At 32.3% G+C, this 24,240-nt stretch overlaps 2 protein-coding genes across 2 annotated transcripts; one reads left to right on the forward strand and one right to left on the reverse strand.

The window, feature by feature from the left end:
* Positions 1–1,612: 1,612 nt before the first annotated feature.
* Positions 1,613–9,246, forward strand: LOC137835278 (probable bifunctional methylthioribulose-1-phosphate dehydratase/enolase-phosphatase E1). The gene is made up of 12 exons (XM_068643713.1): positions 1,613–2,065; positions 3,187–3,323; positions 3,796–3,891; positions 4,756–4,875; positions 5,017–5,106; positions 5,339–5,518; positions 5,908–6,063; positions 6,842–6,991; positions 7,067–7,168; positions 8,108–8,217; positions 8,299–8,417; positions 9,027–9,246. The coding sequence occupies exons 1-12, from the start codon at positions 1,846–1,848 to the stop codon at positions 9,116–9,118; spliced, it is 1,572 nt and encodes a 523-aa protein (XP_068499814.1). The 5' UTR covers positions 1,613–1,845; the 3' UTR covers positions 9,119–9,246.
* A 5,023-nt stretch (positions 9,247–14,269) lies between these two features.
* On the reverse strand, positions 14,270–16,464 carry LOC137835279 (VQ motif-containing protein 19-like). The gene has a single exon (XM_068643714.1). The coding sequence runs from the start codon at positions 15,812–15,814 to the stop codon at positions 15,122–15,124; it is 693 nt and encodes a 230-aa protein (XP_068499815.1). The 5' UTR covers positions 15,815–16,464; the 3' UTR covers positions 14,270–15,121.
* Positions 16,465–24,240: the final 7,776 nt, after the last annotated feature.

Here is a 24,240-nt window from a genome sequence, read left to right on the forward strand (position 1 = left end):
ATTCCTCGCTTATCAAAATGCAAATTCAAATCAATGAACTTAAATAAACATGCATATTTATAAGTAGCTAAACATAGAAATGTACATTGTTCTTCCATCCCAACAAGAGGAATTTAGCTACTCATGTTAATTTTACAAGACAACTCAATATTAAATAGCTAGCAACTAAGGACATATGACTTTGGATTATGTGTTTCAGCTTGATATTTTCTTTCTTCACCTCGTCTAACCTCCTTTTTCTCTAGACCAAATCTCTCTATTTATAGTGATGAGTGTTGGACTGGATTTATATCGGATTTACCAGCGCATGAGAAATTCGTTCAGCTAACCCTAGACTCCTTCCTAACGAGTTGGTTCCACCTCTCACTTAGCCTTTACTCCCTATTTCACTTCAAACATCGTGACATCCTCTTGCTTTATTTAACTATCCACAACCATTCTTATCATCTCCATATAAAACACAAGTAAAAAAAATAATGCAAGGAGAATAAGTAACCTATCATAAGTTTTACTTAAATCTAACTGGTGTTATAAAATATAATATAATGTTAAATAAAAACAAGTAATTCTACATAGATGATATATATATATATATATATATATATATATATAATAAAATAACTATTTAAAAATCTTCTTAAAACAAAATCCAATCAAATGAGATAAACTTATAACAATGATACAGTGTATGTTTAAATTTCGGTTAAGAAATTAAGTTGAGTTTAAATTAAGTTAAGTGAATTGAATATTGAGATAAAAAAAAATTCTAATTGAAAATTGTGAACTTCTACAAGCCAATTTGGATCTTACATCAATCACAATTTTTTTCTTTACTTGGTTGGTATCATGCAAGACTACTTGTTAATAATTGACTAAAAAATAAAAGTAAGAAAACATTTTCTAAAAAAAGTTATGTTTACATGCGTAATAGGACCTTTTCCTATATTTAGAAAAAGGTGAAATGGTACTTTTATGCATGAATTCTTCATTAAAATTTTAAAAAATTAAAATAAATTGTTCATTAAAGCAAAACTTTTCTAAAAAAAATATACTATAAAATACGACTTTTCTATAATAGTAATTTTTAAAAAAAATTATCTATTAGATAAATTTTGCAACTAGTATTATAAGTTCATGGATGAGAAGAATTTTAAAGAAATATCTGACGAGCTTAATATGAACAAATGTTAATTATATAATTTTTAAAACATTTTTCAATTTAATTATATATTATTCTAAAGACACCAATGAGTTGAGAAGTAATCTAAAGATACCATTCGATTAAGTTATAGGTTATTTTCAACAACTCTTTTTTATTTGAGTATAATAATAACTTATTTTTAGATATAATTACTATAAAATCAACCAGCTATATTTTTTTATATTCTTAAGGATAATTACTATATTTTGTAATTGGAGAACTACGTAAGATTATTTCACAACTTCAATTATACTCATTTTTTTATTTTTTATATCAAGTTTCAAACACGTCTAAAAATATAATTTTAAACAGAATTAAAGAATAATACTAATTAACATAAAGAAAACAATTAATTTTAGTTTGATTTAAGTTGAAAATAGTATTTTATTACTTTTGAACCTAAAGACAAAAATGGTAATCACAAATTGAATTGCTATATTGAAAACCTAGATCACAAATTGAATTGCAACATCTAAACATTCCTATCCTAAATTCCTATATTTGACTGCGAGTATATTTGATATTCCAACAAAACGCACTAACACTCATGTCATGTTGTGTGGATAGAGAAATGCTTTTGCTTACAAATTAAGCTCTTTCATCTTCACTAATTCACTCACACTCTTTCTCTCTCTCTAGAATCCATGGCAGCCATTGGTCTGAACGGCGTGAAGGTGGGGACGACGTCGTCTCAGGCGTACCTTGAAGGCAAGGCCGTGAAGGAGACAAGGGCGTTGATGGCTGAACTTTGTCGCCATTTCTACACCCTTGGATGGGTCACAGGAACAGGTGGCAGCATCACCATGAGGGTCCATGATGACTCCATTCCCAAGCCTCAACAGCTCATACTCATGTCCCCTTCTGGTATCTTCCCTTTGCCCACCCTTTCATTTCCGACTCACAAGTTTAGATTTTTTTGTGCTTTATTGCCATCTTGGGCTTGTTTGGTTTCTGGGTGTGTGCCAGATTCTTTCCCTGCTGTAGAATCCTTTTAAGTATATTTGAACCTAGTTTGAACAAACATAACCACATAGAAGAAGAAAAACAAATTAGTCTTCCCTAAAATTATAAAATCATTATCGTTTTAGCTTAGCTGATTATTAATTTATGCTTAAGTTGGTTTTTTGGGTGGAGATTTATTTTCTTTATTTTCTTGTCCAGTAAATGCGTATGTATTGGCTATGTAGAAGTTGATCGAAACAAACCTTACATTCAATGTGGTTATTGCCTCATTGCTCAAGGTGTGCTTGGATAGATAGCTTAAATTCTTATTGGATAAACTTTTCTATATGCACTTTTAAAGAAAAAAGGAATGTAAGAGGAATCAGGCATTATTAAAAGGAGGTTAGCTTCTCTCGTAAGTTCAATGTATCATAGCTTTTTGAAAAAGTTAGATGAGATAAGAGAACTTCTATAAGAGTTAAGGACATAAGTTGATTTTAACATATAGCAAAAAGTCAATTCATCTTACCTTGCTATTTCATTTTCTTATAAATGCTTTTGGAGAAGTTTATCAGAGAGAGCCTAACTTTTTTTTCGTAAATTAAAATCAACTTATGCATTTTAACTTTTATAAAAGCTATAATGTTTTCTCTTAAAACCGATGTGTACAAGCTGATTTTAGTTAAGGGGAAAAGTTTAATTCATTTTTTCTTCTTATTTTTTTCCATTAAGTACTCTCGGAGAAGTTTATCCAAACATGGCTTTGATCATGCTATAAATTTGATGATGAATTCTAATCTAAATTAATAAGTCTGAAGGCTAATAAATTTTACCTAGAAGGTTGTTGAAATAAGCTAAAAGGGTTTATTATACGTACAAGTCATTCTTATGAGTTCAAATACGCCCTGTAGAAGCTCTTTGATACACTCCTTGATAATTTAATATGGTTTCTTTGTGCTAGAGATGATGAAATGAAACACTACTGTTATGCACTGTTAATTGATTCATTTTGATCTTCCTTTTTTGCTGAAAAATGTGTGCAGGTGTTCAGAAAGAAAGAATGGAGGCAGAGGATATGTATGTGTTATCAAACAGTGGAAGCATTTTGTCTGCTCCATCTCCTAAACCTTACCCACACAAGCCTCCCAAATGTACCGATTGTGATCCACTTTTCAGGAAAGTAAGTTTGGTTTAACAATAATATATTAGTTACTGTAATTGAGTGATGCAGACTTTGATATGCACATTCTTCTTTTGATATTTCCGCAATACTTTGTTCAACTGCTGTATGTATTTTGTATTTTTTGTGTGTGCACAATAGCTTTTATTATACTTTTGAATATATGAGTGTTGTCACTTAAAGTTCAGACATTTGAATTTCTGGGGGATTAAATGACTGACATTTGGTTGATAAGTGTCTCCATACCAATGTTTTGAATAAAATCTGGTAAATGCTATAATATCTGTAAGATTTACTTTAAACAGGAAGTGTCTAGTATTTGGCAAATAGAAGTGACTGAAATTTCTTGAGAATAATTGTCATTTTGTCAAATCCACTGTAGGCTAACCTAGAAACTTACAGATCCTATTTCTTTTGATAAATTAGCTATTGATATAAGCTTCATACATCTCTTTCACTTCCCCTGTTTTAGGCATATGAAATGCGAGATGCTGAGGCTGTTTTCCACAGTCACGGAATAGAATCTTGTCTTGTAACAATGATCAATCCATTATCAAAGGAGTTTCGAGTAAGTATTTTATTCATGGATGGTTTTTTTGTTTCAGATTAAAGACACTTTCAAAATTCTGATACATAATTGTTAGTTGTAATGTCAATATATCTTTGGACGGGGTTTAGATTGGTAATAGTGAATGCAGCTGAGCAATAGTCTCATTCCCTGACTATAAGACTATTTGATGGGTGCTCAATTCCAAACGTACAACTATCTTTTGAAAAAACAAGAGTTTCTTTATTCCAGAGAATTTAGTGGAGAAAAGATTCAAGTTCCAAATAATATACTATAAACTAGAACTTGCATGGGATATCCTTGTTGGTTTGAATCCTCTATCTGCTATTCTTATTTCCGAAATATAAGCAAGGCATGACACCAAAACAGTGAAATAATTAACATGAGAAATCTTGACACTTGATGAACATTTTGCACTTAATCTCTATTGTATTTAAATATGTGGCTTCTACCACCTCATGTACCCAGAATTTGAAAGTTTAGCTCTGCTTCTAATACTGAAAAAATTGTGAAGGAGGAAGGGCCAGGAATAGGCATTTATATGTTATACTTCTACAGCACAAATACTTTTTAACACGTCATTTTGAATGGAGAATTTTTATGTTTTCTTGGAAGAGGGTGGATGGGGGAGGCACGTGGCATCCTGCTTCCCTTGCATCCTTTTCATGTTTTCTGTTGTTATTTTCCTGATCAAATGTAGGATGCAGATTTTGTGTTGTTGTAGCTTATTACAAGTACTTTGTGAGAGACCAAACATACTTTAAAGTAATATGTTTCTTTTTCACGTTGTCTTGCTCCATGCTTTTGTTTCCTCTTCCTATAATACTATTTTCATTTGCATCTGGTTGTCTCCACAAATGGCAGATTACTCACATGGAAATGATAAAAGGAATCAAAGGGCATGGCTATTATGATGAACTTGTGGTCCCCATAATTGAGAACACGGCCTATGAGTATCAGCTCACAGAGTCTTTTGCTAAAGCTGTATGTTTCTTCTGATGATTATACATTTGAATTAAATATCTGTTTGGAAATCTGGATGATTTTTGCTTACTTTTCTTTTTCTCAGAAGAAAACCATGGGTGATGTGGCTTAGTTTGTTATTCTTTCTCTCCCATTTTGCAGATAGAAGACTACCCAAAAGCAACAGCAGTACTTGTTCGCAACCATGGGGTATTTGTCTGGGGAGATTCGTGGATCAGTGCTAAAACTCAGGTTTTTGCTATCTACATTCCCCAGGAAGACTGCGATGAATTTCATACATGTTGTTTAGCATTCTGCTTGAAGTTTCCATAAAATATAATACTGCAAAAAACAGGTTTTTTGGAAGGGGTGTTATTTACAGTTTTCATGCTCATTCTTGGAGTTTCAATAAAATATAATACTCTTCTAATAGACAGTTGTCTTTAGTCGTGCTTTCTGGTAAATTGATGCTATTTTTTTTCAGTCTGAGTGTTACCATTACCTCTTTGATGCTGCTCTCAAGCTTCACCAAATGGGATTGGACTGGTCGACTCCAAATCATGGTCCAATACAAAGTGCTAGGAGGGGTCTAATAAGTATTGATGGGGAGTCGAACGTGTCAGTTAAAGCGAGTAAATCTAATGGTGAAACTGATCCATTCCCAGTGAGTTCACTTAATCCTTCTATTTTTTGTAATCTTTAGGTCATTAAGGGGTTGTTTGTTTTGTGAAAATTACTATGTTTTCATTTTCTCCTTTTTCATTTAATTACAAAAATATCACCTTGTTTTTACTGTATTCAGTTTTCTAAAGTTTATACAAAAAACAGTGAAAACAACTTTTTATTGTTTTCTATTTTTACTGTTTTCCATACAAAATTTTGAGAACAGAAAAAAAAATTGAAAACGTTTTTCTAACCAAATGTCTTCTATATTTGAGTTTTTTTATTTTCTTAAATTCTTGAAACTATATCCTCTATTCACAGTCGACTGATAGTTCTAGTTCCCAATTCATTGAATAAAATTATTGATTTTTATCTTTATTTGGGTTGCAGCGTTGCATTGTTCTTGACATTGAAGGAACTACTACGCCCATATCATTTGTTTCAGAGGTTCTCTTCCCTTATGCCCGTGAGAATGTTGGGAAGCATCTATCTCTAACATATGATACCCCTGATACCAAAGCTGATATTGAGCTGCTTCGTTCCCAAGTAAGATTTTTTAGGTTGTATGGTTTAGGTATTTTTAACCCTCCAATTGGAATATTTGGTTTAGGCATTGAATAATTGTAATACAATACTATGGAATGTTATACCTTTTTAGTTGACACTGAAATGATATGTTAGACATGTGAGTGGGATTGTGGTTTTAAACTACTCTGTCCATGATTATTAAAAACATTAATATCGAATTGCCTGTCTGGTTTATGTCATTCAATTCTTCCTCAAGTGATTATACTTTTTTTGGAGTTTATTAAAGCATAGTTATATAGAAGTGGTCCATGAATGTAGAAAAGAGATGAGAAGGAAACTAAGGGTGTATTTGTTTTTTAATGTTTGATTTTTCAGTTGCTATGTTTTCACTAATGATTACATAAATATCACTGCTTTCATTTTGTTTCATTTTTCAAAAGTTTGTAAATGAAATGATAAAAAAAGTATTATGGAAGTGTGCCTTTAAGTCGCATAGATAAGCTTTATGGTAGTAATAGAGAACTATGGAAACCAGGGACTGCTAGATTGTAATATTCGAAGAATATTTACAGAGAGAAATATTCAGTGAGGTACATATTTATAGGAATTTGGAGAAGAGTGCTGAAGAAGCTAAAGCCACTGTTGACTCAGCACTGATGTGACTGGATACAGACGGTTACAGGGAAAGAAATCACCTACAAACAGAGACTAGAATAATAGTGTCCACTACAGTAACTTGTATACGTTGCATTCAGAGAATTTGGACCATTGACATCTCATTCAGTTTTTATAACAGGTTCAAAGTGACCTTGAACAAGGGATTGCAGGTGCTGTGCCTATCCCTCCAGATGATGCTGGGAAAGAGGATGTCATTGCTGGAATCGTTGCTAATGTGGATGCTATGATAAAAGCTGATAGAAAAATCACTGCCTTAAAAGAGTTGCAGGTAGTTAAACTTTGAGTTGAATTTATGTATCTGTTGACTTCATATTTGGGATATTGCTGACATTTAGCTATGCAGGGTCACATATGGAGAACTGGTTATGAGAGTAATGAATTGGAGGGAATAGTTTTTGATGATGTACCAGAAGCTCTAGAAAAGTGGCATGCCTTGGGTGTAAAGGTTGTTTTCCCTGATTTACCTTTTTCTAGTTCACTTTTTTAAGTTTCACTTGCTGACTATTTTCCTGCATTTTGACCATAGGTATCTTTAATGCTTAAGCATGATGCCAATGTTTGGCAGGAGGGTATAAGATAACCATAGATTGAGATGCCCTCTGTTAGCTAAGACCTGTGCGGTTGTGAGGGCATATGATGCCTTTCCAAACCCATTAACCGTTTTATATGAATTTCCATTTATATCCTTTTATTTATCACCTTTCATTCTTATAAATAACCCATTCATCTTTGTCCAATCTCCTTTTCTCCTTGGTTTGGTCTAGGTGCCCACAGTGGGCCCGTGAATGTGGAGAGGACTCCTCTCAAATAGGCTGGATAGTGGATACTGTCCCACTATGAAGAGTTCTCTTTGTATCATTTGCTTAAATCTGTCAGCCATCCATTACATCCTTATCTCCTTTATCCTACCATAGTACCATTCTTTTTCTCTTTCTGTCACATGTTGACTCACCTTGGTCCCACTAAACTGGCTTAAGAGGCCTACTATATCAAGCTACCAAGGAATAGAAACAAAGAGTTGGTCTATCTATAAAAAATTTCTAATTGCATTAATGTTTCTGCTTATGGGTACTTTTGAATGTGTAAAACATAAATACTTGATGTCTTATCTCTAGATATCCAAGATGCCAATCATGTGAAATGTCTATACCCTGAATGCCTCCTATCTCTCTTCTTTCTCTAGTATATTTCTCTTCTGCCTCTTTTAGTTGTCAAAATATACAACTCTACTCCCGGCCAAAGTTTGTGAGGGGTGAAGTAATTGTTACTTTTTGTTGGCTCAAGAATGAAATGAAGTGTACTCACATTTTGTGTGCATTCTTCACTGATATTTGGAGAGCATATTTTCTTGCATTTGAATCGCTATTTCTGATCTCCGCAACAGGTATACATATATTCTAGTGGTAGCAGGTTGGCACAAAGGCTAATATTTGGAAAAACAAACCATGGGGACTTAAGAAAATATTTGTCTGGGTTTTTTGACACCACTGTGGGGTAAGGTTTTTATTTTGATGTTCCCCCGAGACGATTCCTATCTAAAGATGCATGGATTCACTCAAAAACTCACTTTTGCAGGAACAAAAGAGAGACACGCAGTTATACTGAAATTTCTGAGTCACTCGGTGTTGATAAACCATCAGATATTTTATTTGTAACTGATGTACATCAAGAAGCCACAGCTGCAAAGGCAGCAGGTATGAACATTTTTCTTAATCCATCATCTCATTTATAAGTTAAACTTCATCAATTTTTTTTTTTGATCAGCAAAGAGTTAAACTTTATCAATAAACTTAGTCCGTGTGTTGCATAGCTAATTTTCGGAAAATAGTATGTTTTTGAGCTTTCTTAGGGAGCTGGCGAGATAAGTAAACTGAACCAAACATTATATAGTAACTACTTTATTTTTCTCTTGGTTGCATAGCTCATTTAATGTTTTATATTAATACTTGATTCACTAACAGTGTAAAATCATTTATACCACACGAAACAGAAGATGAGTATAACGTAACGTGTATGATGGTGTGTGAAATTGTTATCAATTACAATTATTTATCTTGGCACCCTTTGTAGTCCTTCATCTACTTACACACCACTTGCACCCACATTTATCACTGTGTGGCTCACTGCAAGCAAAAATCAAAATCTAACTTGGAATTTGTGTGGGCCATACTACCAATGGTGTGAGTGTGACCTCCCAATTGGAGTGGTAGAGGAATTTCCCTAGGATCCCACTGTTTATGGCCAAATAGGAAATTGCTTAGTTTGTCTGCACATATATTTGTTTAACAATTGTCCTGTTTCAGGTTTGGAGGTGATAATTTCTATTCGACCTGGAAATGGACCCCTCCCTGACAATCATGGGTTCAAGACAATCAAATCCTTCTCAGAGATCTAAGACCATTGGCAGTCATCTGGAATGGCATTAAATGTGTTATCATAACTAACAATAATTATGTAACGTTCAGTTCTTGGTATAAAATAATGTAATATATCTTGCTTCAATTCTCAAACTTTCAGTTTAAATTGCCTCTTTCAATGCTATTTTAAATGATTTAAATATACTCACTCTACATTTTCATCAGTTATTATTATTATAAGAAATTTTTCTTCTCAAGACATTGACATTCTGAGTAACCTAACAGATTTTATTAGTGAACTGGGATTGCTGAATAATCTTCGATCTATTTATTTATGAAAGAAAATAAAATGATTTGAGCTTTTCTCTCACAAGTTAAAATTGAAGAAAATTTAGTTTTTATGGAAAATTCAAATAACTTTTCTAAAAATTAAGTTGCAAAAATAAATTTCATCACGCATGAGGAATTCAATTCATTCTAACTTTGTATTTTCTTTTCTAATAAATGTTTATAGAAAAATATAGGGTACAATTAACATGCAGTACTATCAATAGCTATGATTGGTGGTTTTCAATGGTATTTAGAGTTTCATCTAATGTTTCTAATAAGATGTAAAATATCAAAGTAAAATTTTAAATTCGATTGGTGAACAACATTAAGAAAAGGCAAGTTCTCCTTCCACCTCCATATCTTTCGCCGTCATCTTTTTTTTTTTAATTCTAACAATATCCTTCTAAGCTAAGTATGAGAGAGTATGGTGTCTTTTTCATTTTCAAGTGATGGTGGTTGTTTGTGATGGTTGTCGGTGAACATTGGTGTTTGAGATAAGTTTTGTGGTGTACGATCTAAAAATCATAAAACTAAAAAAAACTAGGAGTGCAAAAATGGAATACAAAATTAAAAAAATTATATTCGCACTTGGTAACATCAAATACAACGAATCTTTTTGTCAATCATCTCACACATGATCAAATGATGAAACTGTTTTCTTAAATTTTGTGGTTGAAGAAGAATAGAAGTGTTATAGCTGGAATAGATGTATGAATGTGCAGGAATCCAGCTTAGATTATTTAAAAAGGAAAGGTTATAATTTATTTAAGATTATTTAAAAAAATTTAAAAAGTTAAAACTGAGTTAAGATATAAAGGTTGTGGGAGAATTTGTCCATTAAGAAAAACTTGTGTAAATGTACATGAGGTAGAAGTTAGACTTATTAAATAGTCAAAAATAAAGTTTTTGAATGTATATTTAAAGGGTTTAATTGATAATTTTAGGTAAGAAATTCTATGGGAAATTTACGCTATCATGTACACAGTTGAATAAGTCGTGTTCGTAAAAATAATTTTCAAATAAATAAAGAAATTATGCTTGAAAAGATGAATCTCAAATGAAAAAGTGGTACTTATGTCTTAATCATATTTTTTTTTTCAAATTACAAGTTATGTTTTAAAAGACGAGTTCTATTTTTTTTTTCATAATTAAACTAGAGTCGTGATTTGAAGCTGTTTTTTTGAAGTTTTTTCTTTTAATTACATTATTTTTTTTCAATTGTGTATTGAAATAATTTTGTAAAGACTAGTTTTAATTTTTAATTTTTTTTGTAAAGTCATGCTTGCAAAGACGTTTTTCAATTTTTTATTGAAGTCGTTTCATTTTTTTTTTCAATTCTTTTATGTTTTAAACAATGTAATTAATTATTTGTAATTAAATATTTTTATGTTTTTTATTTTTTAGGCAATGTAATTGAATGTATTTTGGATAATTTATAATTATAATCTATACAAATATTTAGTTAGTTTAAATAATTAAGTTAGTTATGTCGGATAATTTATTATTATAATAAATTACTTATAATTAAATGTAATTTCTAAAAATTTGAACTGGTTTCACAAAGTTATGTTTTACTAATGAAATAAGATTAATAAAAATTAGTAAGTTTAAATATCTTTAATAATCAACAAAATTTAGAGTTTAATGTACAAGAAATAACAACTCTTCAACTTGGTCGATCATCTATGTTATACATAGTCAAATTAAATTATTGGAAGTGTGATTATGGGACATTTCAAGTCCTTTGACTCTCGTGTTCGTCATTTATTCCACTTGTCACTTGCAACTACTAGCATATGTTGACCAAGTTTAAGTTTATGGTTTACACAATATTTATAAGGTTTAGAAAGTTCAATTTCATCAAATCTGAAATTAAGATTACTAGTTAACATATACAGGCTCAAACTTTATTCCTGACCCACACATATACACTGTAGTCAAGAACACCAACAACTAATCAAATATATAACAATGGATCAACCAAGTCAAAATAATAATAAAAATGTTGGAATGTCATACTCAAAAAAATTATCCATATAGACAACCTTTATATAATTTAGTGACACTCATTTAAATTTTGCTCAATTGCATTCTATTCACATAAACAATTTCATTAATTAACTAACTCAACTAAATATTTCACTACATTAAAATGATAAATTCTTCAAAATATCAATTACCAAACAATGAAACAATTATTTACATGACCTATAATTTAGTGACATTGTTTTAAATTTTCTAAAATTGCATTTAATTATAAGTAGTTTTATTAATTAATTAAGTTAACTAAATTTTAAATAACTTATATTTTCAATCTTTTTATTTGCATTAAAATGATAAATTCTCCAGAATACCAATTGTGAAATAAAAAATTAATTACCCTAAACCATAAATGTTTAATTAATTACACTGTTTAAAACATAAAAAACATAAAAATGAAAAATGTCTCAGACAACTTTATTAAAAAAGTTTTAAAAAATTGAAAAATCATCTTTAAATAAACATATTTCAAAGCACGACTTTAATATAATTGTAAAAAAAAAAATAGAACTCGTATATGAAATCACTATTTTTTTTTCATTTGAAAATCATTTTTACAAGTACGACTAACTCAATTGTGTACATGTTTTAAAAATTATCCATTTTAATAAAAACGAACAAAAATTAAATCATTTTTATAAATTTCTTCTAATTATATATTTATATTTTTCCCCCACTTAATTTAGGAAAGAAAAATTAAAGATATTATTGTATTGAAATGTGTATATTTTATCTTATTCTATTATGTAAAATATAAACAAATTAGGAATGATGCAAGCTTTTTTTTTTTTCATTGTTCAATCAAGCCAATCCAATTGCACTCTATATTAGGTCAAGATAGATGCCTTTTGATTTAAGCAATGAAAGAAAAGCACACTATGATTTCTAATTTTGAAAAAGGTAAAAATATCTTCACATAAATTTTACATCATTCCTACGTTACTTTTGTTATATTTAGATTGGTGTGGAGCAAGTGAATGAGAAAGGAGGTTGCTTTGTGTTCAGGCTTCGTAGCGTGTTGGGAATTTATGTGTAATTCTTCAGCAACGTTGTTAATCACGCATGCCATGCCGTTTTTTTTGAACTTTCATTTCAAGGGTTAATTTCTATGGAGTATTAAATCAAGAATCTTTCAACTCATAATAAAAAAAAAATCATAAATCTTTGAAGCTCCATAATACTTCATACCAAAAACACAATTCCAGTCAAAATAAGTACCCATCAAGCTTTCTTCCATGAATTCCCTTCTTACCACTGCAAAAGTTTATTATTTCCTTTTTATCATTAAAAACAGAATCCAGTGAATGTAATTTTCCTTGGTCAAAGTCACAATTAAGCTTATCATTAACACTAAAGGTACTCAATTTCCTTTTAACCAAATTTCAAGCAGCTACACATGTTGAGTGTAAAATGGACCTTTATGATTCATCCACAATTATTAAAAAAGAAAACACCAAAATCCACCACCTACTTTCACATTAACAAAGGCTAAAGGATGGTTGACAACATGCCTAGTTTAACATAAAATTCAACTTGACACACCCATTGGGTTATTTCTACATATACTTCTTACAATTTATTTTTCTTTGTGCATGTTTCTGTCATTAGTCATCTCATTCCATACTTTGTATTTCATTTTGTTTCTATCTATGCATGTTTTTCTAAAAAGAAGTTCTACAAGCCTGTTTAACAAATCTAATTTCAGTTTTGTTTGTGGTATGTATGTAGATGATATGGTGTTAGCAAGTTGGTCATATTACAAGCCACCTAATTAGCTACTATCTTTGTGAAAAAAGTGGTGTACTAGAAGATGTATGGAAAAAAAATAGAATTACTTGGCAGTTTACTGTTCAATGCACCAGCTCTAGCAGTTGGGTCCAACCTAGATGCACCTAAATGACAAAACAAAGTCTAAAAGGGTGAAGAAAAGAAAAAGGGTGGTCTTCACATTTTCTCTGCTTTTGTTATTTACATATGGTTTCTTTTCGGTCTTACTTTCTCTTAAGATGATGATTGTAACAAAAGTCCCACTTTCTCTATCTTATCTCCACTCTTGTCATTTTGTCTACTCTTCAATGCTTCCCATTACACTATAACAAAATTTAAATCAACAAAAACAAGAACTAAGAAAGGGAAAATAGAAAGAGAGAGGAGAAATCTTCTTAGGTGCTCAATTTTATAAACTATTGGAATTTGGTGATCTCATGCTACATTTACTTTTAATTTTTGCTGACAATATGTATAGACTTTATGACATTCATTACAGCATAAAATGCAGTTTAATTGATCATAAAGTCTAATGATACAAGTTAATTAAAAATTAATACAGTAATTATAATAAAATAAACTATGGAAACGTTAAAATCATCTCTGCAAATGATTATTGATCAATATTTATTTATTAAAATAGTGAAATTTAATAAGATTTCAATAATAATGATAGGAACAAATTATGAAAGAAAAAGAAGTGCAGAATATACACAATGTATAGTCCTGCTGCCACTCTTGCACAGGCATGTAAGGGATCCACAACTACAATTAATTCGTTTTCCTTGTTTGATTTCTCATACCACACACCATAAGTGTTATCTTCTGATGTTGTGAAAACTTTGGTCTTTGTTTCCCTGGTACTAGGAAAACATTAACCTCTGTATGCGGGCCACACTGAAAGTTATTGTGATCAATAAACATGCATTAGTCTTACACAGCATACAATTTTTTTGTGATCAACACATAGGTGCTATGTCTAGATTATTGTTAGAAGTACAAGTAGGGTACTGACATTATGCATAAATGTTTGCATTTAAAAACGAAGCAAAGAAAGAAAAGAGGTATTTGCTTTACTTCTTGATCAGATTGTACTTGAAAACTGACACAGAAATGATTTTTCTTCCCATAGGTGTCAGCAAAAAAGAAAAAGAAAAAGAAAAGGAAATAGAAAAGAATCAAAAACACATTATAATTATCTGGGTGGAGTTACTTGAGAAAACTGATTAGACTAAAATTGGCATATAACCAAGAAGAGGGACCCTCTCACCCTTCATCAAGTTAACCCACCCACCTTCCTTTTGGTGCATCTTTCTGCGATGATGACAACTTAGGATATGTTTATGTCCTTTCCATCACCGATTTCCAGTAATATGTGTCCCTTCCAAGCAACCTCATTCCCTTGTCTTCTCTTCTTTTTTCCATCTTTGGATTCTCTTCATCCGAACACACACTTCACACAGGTGGTAGGTGGTGTGACACAGCAATCACAAACACAGACACTGTGAAGACCATTATTCATTGAATTCATCACACTGAATCAAAAGAGACACCCTGGCTTATGATTATTCTCAGGATGTGTTTTCCTAACAATAATAATGACCCTTGAAGAACTAGATGAAATAGGGAGAGAAAAAAAAATCATCGGACAAAGACACTTTTTTTTTTTTTGCTTCTTTCATTTATGGAAAGGAAAAAGATACCAATATTTGAGGTGGGAAAACAAAGAAGGCGAATAAAGAAAGAGTTGCCATTTCATGGTAAGAAAGCCACTTTTACAATTAGACCAAGCTTTGTACCTTGTTGATGGAGGAAACCATAAACCATTCAAATCAAAACCCATGTAACCATTCTCTCTATCTAAATCATCCACAACACAGGACACAAACTCTTATCTTATCGCCTCAGGAGGGTGATTCTGAGACTCTAGGTGAGGTCAGTGGGAACAAAGGCAAGAGCTGTGGTTCAGAGTCTCTGGGGGTGGTCATGGGAGAGGGATGCAAGTAGAAGCCCTTTTCAGCTATGGCCTTTTCCTCCTCTGATGAGTTTCCCAATGAAGGTGAGGACTTGTCAAAAGGGTCATCATTCAATGGGGTGACAGGGCTGAGAGCAAGGGAAGGGAAGTCAAGCAAGCTTGGGGAGAGGATCTCTGGCTTATTTCTGGGTGAGAAGCCTGGAGAGTTGTTTCGAGCAAAATTGGGCATCAAGGTGTTGAGCATGAGGCTGTTCTTGAGGCTGTTCCTCCTCTCATAGAGCTTGCCCTGCTTCTTGGGTGGAGTCTTGATTGGGGGGATGTTGAAGTTTCTGGACGGTGGAGGTGGTGGTGGTGGCACTGGATCTTGTGCTTGCTTTGTGGTGTCAGAAGAGCCAGTTAACATTTGAACCACCTGCTTGAAAGTGGAGGTGTCAGCTTGGACAAAAGTGGTAGGGTAGGGGTCGGAGTCAGATCTGGGGATGGTCTTGGGAGTGAGGGGTGGTGTTGGGATTTGGATGCCATTGCTGTTGCTGCTGCTCATGCAGTTGCTCACATTGCTTGTTGGAGAGTTCATACGAGAAGGGTGGCTCTCTCTTTCCTGAAACCTTGAGCTGATTTCCATACCCTTGCACCAAAACCAACAAATTAATACCTGTCTACAAAGTAAGCAAGAAATAAAAAGGGTTAGGGGTGATTTGGGTGGGGATTGGAGAAGAAAAACATGGAAGAGTGAAAAACAAGGCTCAGGGAAAGAAAGAGAGGGTTGAAACAAAACAGGGGTTGCTTGCTTATTGTGCTTTGCTGTTCTTTCTATACTATATACTATATATTTTTTGGTTTCTTTTTCTCATACTATTCAAACTTTTTTGGAGCAATAAAATATTTCTCCCCCTTCAAAAATGATTTTTTTTTTCCCCTGTGGGGCTTGAGGGTGTTGCTGGCTAGAGAGAAAATAGCCCCAACAAGGCTTGGGATTTATAAAGACACAAGGCAAGGGAATTGTTAGAATTGGGAATTTGGTATGAGGCATCTGTACCACACCACTGGCAAAGCTATCACTGTTGTGGTGTTAAAAACATTTGTGACATTGACTTCAAAACCTAACTACCAAGACTATTGCATTTGCATATGTGTGATGGGATTGAAGATGATGATGAACCATAGATATAGATAGATAGATATATGTTCCAATTCATTCCTAGATTGTGGCTTTGTGTTTCACTTACAAATACTCACATGCATATGTAAACTAGTGAACCCTGCAACCTGCCTAACTTTGACAAATAAAATGACAAGAAAAGATAAAATAAGAGAATACAACGTTGTTTGTGTTCAAAAGTTCAAAGTTTGAAGAATATTTTTCATATTTGTTTTTTGCATTTTTGTGGAATAAGTTATTTCTTTTTATAAGTGTACACATAAGTTAATGATAACTTCTACATTTTTTCCTCCTTTTACAATTGGAAATGAGTTGGGTCAATTTATGATATCTTGTTTAATAGAAAAATTACTGAATTCAAACTTGAGTTAAGCTTATAATAAAATTTTCCATCTTTAAGTTGAAGTCAATTTAACTTCATCAACCAATTTAGTATAATAAAAAAAACCAAGATTATAGAAATAATTGACAATAACTTTTAAAATAATAATTATAAAAATAAAAATAATAAAGCATATATAACAACTTATAATTAAATAACGATATAAATATTTATATTGTCAATTAATACATTTAAAAAATAAAAAATATGTATTTAATTATTGAATTTTATTTTATTGAAAGAAAAGTTAAAATGAAACAACTAGGAATCTAATAATAAATATCATTGTCTCTATATCGCGTACAAGCCTGGACAGAGAACTAAGTCACAATAGCAAGAATATTAAAACATGTTTATATTCTATCGATTTCTTATGAGATATTATACTATACTGAATGTATTTTTAATCTTTTGCACACGTACATTAACTATTTTATTTTCTTTTGAATTAAATAGAAAAATGCTTATTTGAATTACATATTTTATTTGAATATATATACTCAAATTGAAATATAATCCTAACTTCTAATATATTTCCCTAAAATACCTTCTTTTTACACACAAAAAAAACTTGGAATATTATCAAAGATAAAATGGATTAGACTTTCGATAAAAAAAATATTATGCATGTTGAAACCAGATATATCAAATGCATACGTGAATTTTGACAAAAGAACATAAAAAAGGATAAAAAAAACTCAATTTGTACTCTGATCATTAATACTTCAAAAATATAATTAGAGTTCTTCTCAATTAGTAATTATATATATGATAAAAATGTTGTCAACATGTTATAGAACCATATTTTTTGTTATCAATTGAAATTTATGATGAAATTTGATGAAATGCGAGCTGCACACTTTTATAAATTTCAATGAAGTTTAGTTATTATCATTTTTTTTTTACAAAAGTGTATTAAAAAGATATAGCTAACATAGTCTACGTCTGTGTAAATAAACAAAAATTGTAATTATATAGTATTCTACCATATTAGAGGTGATCACCGCAGAACATAATGAAGGAGAAACATATGTTCAGGAGGCAATAGTATATTATGTCCAGTGGGGTTATATTGGATAAGGAATTTTTTTAGTGGTTAATATATGAGAGAATCATGTTGCAAGAAAAAAATATGAAAGCAAAATGAATAAATTTTATATTATAGATCCTAATCATATCCAATTATAGTTTGTTTTCATTAATTTTTCTCTCTTGCAATATGATCCTCTCATGTTGGATTGTTGTTTTCTTAAAATTTTGAAAGTATCTTCCAAAATATCTTCATCCAGTCAGTGGTGATTAATATGTTAATATGATGATAAAGGCCTTAATTAATTAATTTAATTTTTCAATCAGTCTTATGTGAATCAGTTCGGTTCCCAAAACAAAGTGCAGCAGCAGGGAGCACTTGTGGATTCCATAACTTTCATTCTACAAAGCTGCTGATTGGTAATATGTAATTTCATATCTCCACTTGAGTTAGTGGTTTAGATTTTTCTTTCCACACTTTAAAATCTTGAAAAGCTAAAAAAGAAAAGGGAATCAAATTCTGATTTATATTATTTACATTAAAAAAGAGTTAGACAGCAGAAGAAGGAGGAGAGATGATGGGGGACCAAATGCCAATAAGACAAACTCACTCAATGCTTTTAAGAATTGATTTATTACTCTTTAATGGATGATCATTATTAGGGTAGTGTGGAATCCATTTTTAAACTCTTCTGTTATGCAACAAATTAAGAATTTATTCATTTCTCATAAAAAAAAAGGTTGTCAATTTATTATCTGGTTAAGTGTCAATGAAGAAACCTACTGTACTAGCCATCATTAATCATAATAATTTTATGCTTTCAATTTTCAGCAAGGATACATTATTAAATGTCAAAGTGAAGACTGCATAGAAAGTGATGTATATCTCCCCTTTTTTTCCCTATTCACATGATCTTTTGAGTTTATGGTAATTGATTAGAGAAAATGAAAAGTGATTTGTATGGATGAAGAGAAAAAGTTTCCCAAAAGGGTTTGACTGATGAGCTACAAAAACCAGTGAGATAAATTAAAATGCAAATGGATCTTGGAGAGAAAGTGAGATACCATGCCCACCTTGAAGTGGGAAATGAGTAAGCATTGAAGAATGACTAGCAATGAACACATGACACAGCGCAATACCAAATTATGTGATATATCTTCTGCAACAAAAGAGACCATACTAAAATAAAGTGAAGTCATGATCTATTTTTCTGAAAATGACCCTATTTTTTTGTTCTTCAGTTCTAGTGGTGGAGGCACATGATTGGAGAATTCGCATACACAAGAGGAGAGATCTTCAATCAGAGATATTATTAATGGAATTTGCACACAACAGGGAAAATTATACTTATATCGTGTAACTATCAGAAGAAACCAAGAAAAGAACATAACCCTCCATTCCAGAACACATTATTCTTTACATGAGTCAGTTTCAAGCTTCTAATAAAAAGAACAAGAACCCCACAAAAGGGTAAATAGACTAATTACTCTCCTAGGTAGAATGTCTTCAAAGTAAAAGTCTTAAATGGTGCATGCATGTTCAAACAAAGGGGGTTTCTTAACTGATGCAGTAGCAAGAAAGTTTCTTACTTTTAAAATAAAAAGTTCACTTTAGTGCTTTTAGTCACACACACACACAGAACTCAAGTAGATATACATTGAAGCAATGAAAGGGGCATAGTGTCCTAAAACCACTGACACGCCAACACCCACTGTTGGACATATTTATATATATCAAGACCATGGAATAACCTTGCAGACAAACAGCACATTAAAATATACCATGATGCCACAACTTTATCACTCCTTTGCCATTTTATTTATCTTCAAATACTTCCATGTGCATGCTTTCACAAATTTCTACAGTGCACATAATTATACCTGTCAAATGCCAATTGATCAAGACAAATCTGTTCCCTAAACATACACAGACGGTGAGTTATAAACTATTTTATCATGTCAAATGCAATAAATTAACCAATGCATTCACAAAACTAAAATGCTATAAGAAATGTTATTGGCCGGCTTGTTTGACTATAGTCTATCTATAGCCATAAACAATGCAAAGTATTAGGTGTCACTGGTGGTTCTTATGCAAAGGTGAAAAAGAGGAATAAGAGGGTCACACCTTCATTTTAATCAGAATCTGTGATCATGAACATATTTTTTATACACCATCTACACTCTTCAACTTTTTCAATTCTCACACATTTTATCAACAGCAAAATAAGAACATATTAGAAGCAGTTAGATTTTATTTTATGTTATAGATAACTTAAGTACATAGAACTCAAAACACATAAGCCTAGTAGGTAGGAATTGAGACTAGAACAGTCCTTGACGGTGACATAATTAAAGGCTAAGTTTGGCGGACCCTGCAAGGCCAAGGCAATTATAATATACATATATAAAAGTTAAAAATTTGCAGAAAGAAACAGAGAAGGATTGGTTTTTGAATCTAAATGAGGTTACGCCGAAAAGTTTGACAATCTTGGTAGGCCACTTCAAATTGATTGTTAAGCAAGGTCCACAGAATTAGTGACTGTTTATCCTTTTGCATCATTTCAGAAAAAAAAAACTCATAATATTAACTAACTTCCCTTAGTTGGGTGCATGAAACAATAATTTCTTTGATGGTACATTTAAAATGTGCTAGTTTAATTGAAGATGGGAAAATACAGAAGGTAGGTTGGAATATTACTAACGCCTTGAGGCATGAAAGAAGCAAGGTTTTGTGGAGAAAGGAAAGATATGATGACATAAGTGTTTGGTAAGGAGAGTGAGTGAGAGTGAGAAGAATGGGAAACTTCTTGGTGGGTGGCGTTATTGCAAGTCGGGTCGATTTTGTTAGGATATTTTGTATTTGAGGTATTCTAACATCATCATACAACACCTACAATACATTTATTTTGTACGTGTAATTAAATATTACAAATTTAACTTTAAATAATAAAATACATATATATATATATACCTAAACTTCCCAAAGCGACACTTGGTTTCTTCCATTTCTATCATCTTTCACTATTTTCACACCACATACCATACTCACAACTATAAAATAAAATAAATGGCAAGTTAATGTTTTTATTAAATATATAATACAATTAAATATATGGATAATGTAAATAATTGAAATAAAGAATAATGACTTTTAAAATTATTAACATCTACTAATCTAAAAGTTCAACCATCTACCATTTGATATAAATCTTTTCTTTTGACAACCATTAATGATATGGTGATTTCTATATATTTTTAGTAGTTGTGTTCATCAAAATCCAATCTATATTCAGGGCAAATTTAATAAAAAAAATTAGATCTAAAATCTAGATCCATTTTAACTAGATCAAATTGATTTGCATTTTTTAATTTAATTAAAATTGGATTAAATCTAAATTAGATACACTTTGTCAATTAGATTAAATTTGATGAGTGATTGATCTAATTGATTTGATGTATGTATCAACTTGACATAGACTTGACGTCTTTCTTGATCCCACTTAAGCCTTATTCGACCTAGACTTAGTCGAACTGAGCTCAATCTTGGCATGACCTAACCTAATATCGATCAAATTTGACCCAACCTAGGCCCAACACAACTCGATTGAATGTGGGGCTAAACTGACTCAGCTTGACTTCGGAATATGTCGACTCAACTTGACCTGACATGGATTGACTCAGCTTAGCTTGACATGGACTCGATGTCTAGGCCAAAACTAGACACAACTCGACTTGGTCTGACCTAGTCCAATCTATCTTGGTCCCACCTAGATCTACATCTTACCCGACTTAGCTAAACGTATACACAACCCGACTACACTCAGCCTTCCCTAGGTCTTGCCCAATTTGATTGAATATGGCCCAACCTGATGTAGGCTTGATGTCGCAAGCCAATAGCGGTCCAACTCGAATTGGTCATACCTAACCCTGTTTGGACTAGACTTGAGCTTGAGCTGACTTTGACTAAAATCAACTTGACTTGGGTTCGGGCTGACTCTACTCGATCTAGGGTTGAGTTGGACTTTAGCTCAAGTTGACTCTACCTCAACTCAAATTTGGTCTAGGCTTAATCGGTTCAACTTGGGTGTGAGCTACACTTGAGCCCATGCCAACTTTGACTGAACTCATCCTAGGTCCAAGCTGACTCGACTTGACTTTGGTCCGGTCAAATTGACTCGACTTGACTTTGGTCTGGCCAAGGGTCAATATCAACTCTACTCGACTTGGGTCAATGTCGACTCTACTTGAACTGAGTTTGGGTTGACTCGACTCGATCAACTTGATCGACTTGTCTCGATCTTAGTCTCTAACCGACTTAGCTCGATCTAAGCAACATGAGCTAATTCGACTTGACTTAGGCCCAAGCTGATTTGGTTCGACCTAGGCTTGGGCTCACTTAGCTTGACCTATAGTCAAGTTGACTCAGCTCGACCTGAACCCGGACTGACAAAGCTTGACCTGGGTCTGGGATGACTCAACTTGACTTGTGCCCATGTCTAATTAACTTAAGTCCGGACTTACTCAACTCGACTTGGGCTGGGTCAATTCAACTCGACTTGGGCTGGGTCAATTCAACTCGATCCAACCTAAACCTAGGTCAATTTGACTCGAAGTAAGCCAAGGCACGCTTAACTTTATTTAGGTCTGTTTTTGCCAAGACAAATAACCCTTGACTTAGAACATCAAGATTGTTCAACACTCTTATTTTTGTTGAACCAAGTGTGTTCAAGCTTTGAAGAATCCAAACCCTTTGAAGGTTGATGAAAGGTTGGATGTGTTTGTTGTTGTTGAGATGTCTTTAGATAGGATCTAGGGTAGATAAATTGTATATATCCACTCTTGATTGAATCAAAAGCATAAGCATTCTCAAACCTTTTAAATGAAAAGTGTTTTTCAAACTAAGTGAAAAACAACCTGTTGTTTTTGTCGAAACAACCGATTGTTTTATAACTTAGATGTTTTTAGAAAGGTTGAAAACTGTTTTTGATGGTTGACTTGCTGTCAAACCAAAACAACCGACTGTTTATTTTGGGACCATAACAGAAAACTGTTTTGTGCTTTGACTGAGCATTAAATGTTTTTCTAACTGTTTACACTCCAGTTTTTAATGCTTTGACCAATCTTTAAATGCAATTAATAGTTTGTTAAGATTATGCAACAAACAAATTTGTTTTAAATATAGAAAAAAACAGATTTGAGTTTTTTAACTGATTTTGAGATTTTGAAAAGTTGAGAATTGCTTAGAGATTGTATTGATCAAAGAGTGTGAGATAGGATTTTCATCTTGTATTGATTTCAGATTTGTTCCGTAACAAGTGTAATCCTTTGTACTTTTGAAAGAAACTCTGTGTGTATTGCTGAGAAGTGTTGTGTGTTATTGAGGGGGATCAAGATCAGCATTCTTAGTGGTGTTGTGCTGGACCAAAGGAAGTGTGTGTCTTGTGGGGATTAAGGTCACTTCTTTGGTTGTGTTGTAAGTGATCTAGGGTTGATTGCTTAGTGGATTCCCCAGTGGTTTCTGGGAAGACTGGATGTAGTTCTGGGTTTAGAGTGAACCAGTATAAATCTCTCTGTGCATTCTCTCTATCCTTAATCTCTTTAAATTCAATTTTTATATTTGTGAACTGGTATAAACAACCGATTGTTTTTCTGGTGCTGTGCTTATTTGCTTTGTGTTTTGGAAAACTGAATTCTGATTCAAGTGTTTCGCGAAGTAATTTCATTCTTGACTTAAAAGTTTGCGAAAACCCTCTTTAAACCATTCACCCCCCTCCTCTAGTTTAAAACCATACATTCTAACAATTTTCCCCCTTTTCTCAGTCAGTCTCCCCTCTCTCATATAGCTCTCTCCCTGGCGCCTTCTCGCCTCTTCCTCTTCTTTATAATTCCTTTGATTACTTAACTGTCCATTATACAAATTCTGTAATGGTAATCTCCTCAACACCAATCATTTAAGGTTTAACCGGATCGGGCCCTTACCACACAACCCCTCAGCCTATGGCGTAAGGCAAATAGGCTTTAGGGTCAACCCATGACCACACAAGAGGCTTCAGGGTCGGCCCATGACCGCACAACCCCTTAGCCTCTGGTGTAAGTCAAAGAGGCTTTAGGATCGACCCATAACCACACAAGGCCTGGGCTGACTTTGCTCTTGGACCTGACCGACTTGAATCTACCTGGGATAACTCAACTTATTTAGAACTTTGAGTTAATATTTAACATCATATTTATCTAAGATATTACTTATTTTAAAATTTAAATTTAGCGCTATAATAATTTTATTCCTAAAAAAAATCTTAAAAAATATATTGATGAATTATGAAAAAAAAAATATTTAAATTATCTTTAATTTCAAGATGAGACTTTTTGATTTTGCGTGAATAGAATTTAAAACATTTTGAATGTGTGGGTGAAATGAAAACTTAGTTTCTTTCATAACTCACAACTTGATATTATAATATCTGAAAAATAAGTT

This window comes from Phaseolus vulgaris, chromosome 5 (assembly GCF_000499845.2).
Source record: "Phaseolus vulgaris cultivar G19833 chromosome 5, P. vulgaris v2.0, whole genome shotgun sequence".
In the NCBI taxonomy this organism is placed as follows: Eukaryota; Viridiplantae; Streptophyta; class Magnoliopsida; order Fabales; family Fabaceae; genus Phaseolus; species Phaseolus vulgaris.